At 44.2% G+C, this 6373-nt stretch overlaps 1 protein-coding gene across 1 annotated transcript in view; it reads right to left on the bottom strand.

Moving 5' to 3' along the window:
• The window catches only part of cntnap1 (contactin associated protein 1), a 19449-nt gene extending 14877 nt beyond the window's left edge, over positions 1 to 4572 (bottom strand). The window contains exon 1 of the mRNA XM_031867682.1: positions 3715 to 4572. Coding sequence (XP_031723542.1) covers positions 3715 to 3775 — 61 coding nt within the window. The 5' untranslated portion in view covers positions 3776 to 4572. The remainder of the gene's footprint in view (positions 1 to 3714) is intronic.
• Positions 4573 to 6373: the final 1801 nt, after the last annotated feature.

Below are 6373 nucleotides of genomic sequence, written 5' to 3'. Positions count from 1 at the left end.
TGTGTGTGTGTGTGTGTGTGTGTGTGTGTGTGTGTGTGTGTGTGTGTACGTGCCTGTCGGTGCCTGTGTGTCTGTAAATATATGTTTTTGTCTTTTCTTTTTTTTTGGAAGTGCATGCAGTTTCATGAGCAAGACAGTCAAAGGCAAACAATATGTCGCTTTGTCATGTTGAGATGCTGTCCTGCATGTGGTTATGAGACTGATAGGACCAGCACCCATCTGCTCAGGCTCGCTCCCCAGCCAACGGCTATTTAAACTGACCATAATTCTTCCTAATCTTGCTTGTGTCCCTGCTGCGGATAAATGCACGATGCACTCACCTCGAGCTATAAGAGAAACACTGTCTCATTTTAACTGCCAAAAAAATATGCTCTTCGACACTCCCAAAAGATTTAATATAGATAGGCTACGGGTTTTACTTGAATATGAAGGTATAGGCAGATACAAAGAATTGGAATTCTTCTAGTCTGAGTGCACAAAGAATCCGCTCCAATCTGACCTTCCGCTTCCTTCTCCCTAATTAGAAACATCCCCTCCGAACTTTTGGAGTTGTTAACTAGTAAACAGGAGTTCAGTCATTGTAATTCCTGATCTTACAATCACAGAGGTCATGGACTGGAAACGGGAGACGTTAGCAGAATTAGTATGCAGGCTGCAGATGGAGTAGGGTGAGAAAGGTGCTGCATAGATTCAAATTTGAAATAACTTTGTTAAGGAGCAGACGACTGAGTGATCACAGCAAATCCTGCAGAAACAAGGAAGTGGAGTGCTTGCGTCCTCTGCCTTTACACTGCCTTAAATAATGCATTAAACATCCGTGAGCCATTATACAGCACAAACACACCGTTTTCTTTTCTTTCTTATAGTCACATGAGCATGAGTTCTGTCACCTCTGATGCAAGGACACGCTGCTCATTCAGGTGGAGGAAATGTGCTGAGCAAGTGAAACGTGACTTTCTGCCTCCCGTGTCTGTGCCTCGCTGAGAGGATTTCTCTCCGTCTTTATCGCACAGAATTCCCCCTGCTATGCTGCAGATGATCGGTAACAGACCTCTGCTGCGTCACTCCATCACTACACTGTGTAGAGCCATTTGAAATGAGTCACTGTTCAAATGGCTATTTAAACCAAAACTATTCCGTCACCACTGCTGCAGTTGCGCAGGCTAAGCGTATTTGTAGCAAATGGCTTGAGGTGTGTTTGTTTCAATCCTTCGATTATTAGTAGAGGAGAGGACTTTGACTTTAAATGTGAAGCGTGGCAGCATCCCAGACTACAGCGGGTTAATCCAGGCCACGCAGCTCTTCAGCTCCTCCTCAAGGCAAAGACTGTCACGCACTAGACACCCCCACCTATTCAATGCATTACTTCCTTTTTCCTCACTCTGAGTCCTCTCTCGCTCTCTTTATTTTTTTCTCCTTTAAATCATCCAATCTTTCTTGTTCTCGCTGCGTCCCATTACCTCATACCCTCGCTCGTCATCTTGCTATTTTTTACTTCTCTCTGCCTCTCTCGACCCAAGTGGGCGTTGTCATGATGCAGTAGCGAAAGTGTACCTGAAAGCCTGTGCAGAGCATCCAGTCCCCAGGTTTTCACCCCTCTTCTTGTGATCCTGCACCCCCCTCCCTTCCCTCCCTTCTCTGCGCCACACAGAGTAGTCTCTTTCTCCATTGATCTTTAAGGGGTTGTGGGGAACAGTGCGGCCATGCAGATCTCTAGCACCACTCTTGCTGAGTCATCAGTCTGCTGTAAGTGAAGGGTTGTGTGTCTGGGCTGACACATCATTACTGCTGGTTACATACAATATGCAGAGAGGCACCTCCTTTGCCTGCCACCACCAGCCTGTGATGCGTGACAGCTGAGGATTCAGACGGCAGCCCGAATGTGTGCAGATGTCCACCAACAATATATCAAACTACTGCTGCAAATACTGCAGCAAAAACAAGCACATAGGGGTAGTAAAAATATATCCTGCTCTGTTAAAGGGGTTTTAATAAATCATTCATACCCAGGCAGGCATCACAGTGGGTGCTGTCTGCCATGCAGCACATCAGAATCACATTCAGACTTAAGTTCAGGCCTCGACCAGCTTAATTTCCATGTCTAACAGAACAAAACGGCCAACTTTCCACGCAAAGCAACATGCTCTTCCTTCTAGATACCAATTCCCGTCACATGGACCAAAACGTCTCCTGCTGCTTGTGCTGCTAACCATGACAGAAACTTAAGATTTATGCATCACACCCTCCTGATTCAAACACACACACACACACACACACACACACACTACTTACTGAGTGAGCCTCAGCACAACCTCCAGGCTGGGTCACTGTGCTCTGAGACCTGAGACTCCATTTCAATCTGGCAGAGATCCACGGAGCAGATATACAATCAGCCTGTCCAGCAAAATATAACAAGATCTACAACAAGCCAAACCCCACAGGCCCACACTTACTGGAAAGCATTCTGTGAGCCGAGGATGTTTACAAACTTCCACTCTATTGCTGCCTTTTTCTGTACCTTCACTTATTAATAACTATAAGATAGAACCATTCACTTCTCAGCATGCCATAGCTTCTGATCAACAGCATGGCATCATGTGAAAACTGTTTATATTACCCTGGAACAACTTGAAAGAAAGAACCTGAACTAATACTGTAAACCTGGTCCAGCTTGAAAATACAGTTATCTATAAGACGTCACATGACAAAGCTTCCCTCTTCCCTGATCTCTCCCACTGATATCAAAAACTACTGAGTCACACAAAGAGCAGTATGGGGTTAATTAACAGTGAGGGCCCTGTGAGGTCATCCTGACTCTGACATCACGCATAAAGCTTATTAGTATGCACAAACGCTCTGTGATAGAAGGGTACATGGCACCTTTTCCCTAGGCCAATTTTAGCCCCAAACACAGCCCCACCTCTGTCTAAACTAAACCCGCCACATGCCCCCTTCACTGATCTAACAGCGAGTAATGATTTCCCTGCCAGGTGAATCCACGCACTTTGCGTGCACGCAGGATGCAGGAATTCATGGAGAGGTGGTGGGCTTCCCAAAAAAAGTACTGCAGTGGGCTGGTCCCGGTCAGGACGCTGTGCTCTGCCATCTCCGCCGCCACTTTCATAACGTGTTCAGCGGATTTTCCCCCTCACAACAGCAACACACACGGTTCATAGCGATTTGAAGATTATTATGTCAGAAACGAAATAGATTCTCGATCAGCAACGTGCTTTTTTTTTTTTTTTTGCGAAGAAGTCGAGAGTTGCAGCCTCTCGCGGCGCAGAAACTTGCGTGCTGGCTGAGCGAAAGCACTGCAATGCAGACAGTCCAGTGCAATGGGGATAAGCATGCGCACCTTCCGCAGGACCGACGCGGCTTGCCTCTGCACTTTTTTTTGTGTGATCCCGCAAAACAATGCCTTTCTGAAATCACAGCTGCCAAGGCCAGCAGCGAAATGTAAAAAATCTGCGCTTTAAAGGCTGTTTTTATCGCAACGTGTTATTGCCCTTCAACGATCTCAACACCTGCAAGCTACGTTTTGCCCTCCAGTGGTATTTTCCACTTATAACCGCATGTTATCTTGCAACTTTTTCTCACGCATATGATCAGACAATAAACAGTATGCAGATAAGGCATGTACATACACTTTGACATATTTTAATAATATTCTAGCAGCCGACAATAAAGGAACAATTGCTGTTTTACAAGACTTACGTGATGAGCAATGTTGAAAACCCAGAAATAAGAGGCATATGCTCAGTATTTTGCAAGTCATCCTTCACTTAGTGCACGTCTCTCCGCATAGGCTATGTTAATGAGGTCGTAGATTGTTCTGCAGCATCCTCTCACCCCCCTTTAGCACAACTTTAACTCGCGCAGCTCCAACTCCTCTTCCCGGGATCTCGGGCAGCCTCTACCGGGGCGGGGACGCGCATCAGATGCTGGTGCTGATGCTTCGCTTCGCCGAGAGCGCGCACTTCTTCGTTTATTCGATTTTTTTTATTGTTTAATTCACATGACCGTCATGTAACGGTGTGGCTCTTGCATGATATAAGTTGTTAACTAGCAGAGTGCTTGTAGGCCAGGTGGAAGTGGGATTCTGTCGTGCCCCTCCTGCAGAAGTCTGGATGTACGAGGAGACTGGAAGGGGGTGATGGGGGAAAAAACTTTTTCAGTCACGCGCAGAGTGATAGTATTTTTCCAAAAACAATTAAGAAGAATGTTGTCTTCAATCTCCAAATAAGTCTGGTGGAACTTCACCAAAAGCAACAATTTCCCTCCTGTGATGGATCATATCACCAATGCACTACAGAGTCCTCTTCTCTTCTTCTCTGGCATCTCAAGTCGTCCTTTGGCACACTTTTCGTGGCTGCTGACTGTAGTGCACTGCGCAAGGAGGTGGTTAAGAAGTCTTTCTCTCCAGGAAAACAGATCTGAACTTGAACCCCAAAACAGGATGGCAGTTTAATATCCTGTATCAGCAGCAGAACCATGTAGAATGACAATCACGGCAGACCAGCAGGCGGCACAGCTCTGCGGGTCGTCTGTCTGACCTTGCCCCCAGGTACTCTAATCATGCCAGTGCATTCACAAACATGCCCAGAGAAGAACAGGTTACAGGATGATGATGCCAGCTGTGCCTGAACTCAGACTCATCCCCATAAGGGGTGGGGGCGGGGAGAGACTGAGGCAGAGGGGGATTTGTGGCAATGGGTGGCACATTGACCACAAAATAAAAAAGGGCTTTGGGATTAAGAAGTGGGTTTATGGGACGGCAGTGTGCCAGTGATGATACGAGATTGAATGCCCGGGCCAGCGTGGGATTTACCGTGTTTTCAATCAAATCAGATTGGTAGTTTGTAAGCTTCCTGCCACTGGCCTCCCCCCTGAAATAATATAAGAGTACAGAATTATATCTGCAGAGAGAGAGAACAATGGCTAACAGAAGAAAATGACAGTGGAGTGTAAAGTCGGACATCAAATCTCTATCTATTTACCTATTTACAAAAAGGATTTATCTCAATTGCAGTGGAAATCAATAGATTCCTGAAGTGTTCTGGATATACACGAGTACAGTGATCCATATTATTTAACAGAAATACTAAAACAAGGTGCAATGCTATGTTTAAGTGTGTAATAATTTCACACAACTGCATTGTAATTTGTTATATATTATATATTTCCCCTATTTCAAAGACAAAACAACATGCAAATAGCATTATTTAATTTCTTTAGTGAGTTGTCTCTGTTAGACTACCAGACAACAAGGGTTAGGGTTAGCCAAATGTTGTTGTCTGATAGTTGCTGCTCTGCTTTCTTTCTTCAGATAACATGTGCAGTACACACAAACACACGCTCTCTCCCACACATCTGCACCTAGTTTATACGTAGATGTGAGTGTTGTAGTTAGGCTGGATTGCCATCTGTCTCCCCATTGACCTTTTTTATTTGACCTTATAGTAACCATAGAGACCGGTTGAGAGGAGTCCTATTAAGGTCTGGTTGCGGTTAAACCACATCTGGGGGAAAAACAACACAAAGGCTCAAGTGATAAACTGATTAACAAGAGCAACCAGGGGCAGAATTCCTGGCAAATGTAATTGAGGCTTTCCAACGCCCAACCTCTCCCACAAAGTCATGTTTTTTTTGGCATCGTGTTTGCTGTTAAACATACCCAAAATATCCCAAATCAGTCCTACGATGCTCTTATTTTCATCACAGGAATAGTTCTGCCGATGGGGTGAAATAATTCCACCGATTCACAAAATGAAGGCTGACTTGTTTCAAGGTAAGAAGAAAAAAAAGTCCTTTAAAATATCTTAAAACAAGCCAGAACACTAAATACATTCACCTCATATTCAGTAGTCACTTTAGGATTTATGAATTACTTTTCAACATTTCACATACCAGTTGATACATAATGAAATAGCTTGTTTAGACCAATAAGTTAAGTTTAATGGAAACATAGATTCAGTCAATAAGTACTAAGTAAAATAAATTCATTAGTAGATTTTCTTTTTTATTATTTGAACTCAATTTTTTGCAGTTTGCTGCAGTAGTTTCAGAGTTAGACCACAACTGACCACTAGATGTCAGGTTAAGCTAAGACATGGATCTCTGTTCTTCCACACATGATGTCTGCTGAAGTCCAACTCTCCCACAATCTTTATTCTGCAGGTCTTAAATGATGGTTCCTGCTGCCACAATGCATTGAACCTGCACATTAAATGAGCTTTATTTAAAAGCCAGAGCACTAATATAGCAGCAAACCACTATTTGCTATGTAATATATAGCGGAATAATGTGTACCTGAGAAGAGAATGACGTCACTGTCTCTCTGTGTGTGTGTAGTAATCAGAGCTTCTCTGTGCTT

Source organism: Anarrhichthys ocellatus, unplaced genomic scaffold (assembly GCF_004355925.1).
Source record: "Anarrhichthys ocellatus isolate YVR2014 unplaced genomic scaffold, GSC_Weel_1.0 scaffold40, whole genome shotgun sequence".
Taxonomy (NCBI): Eukaryota; Metazoa; Chordata; class Actinopteri; order Perciformes; family Anarhichadidae; genus Anarrhichthys; species Anarrhichthys ocellatus.
Note: the sequence above shows the minus strand (reverse complement) of the source record. Positions and strands in the feature narration are given on the sequence as shown.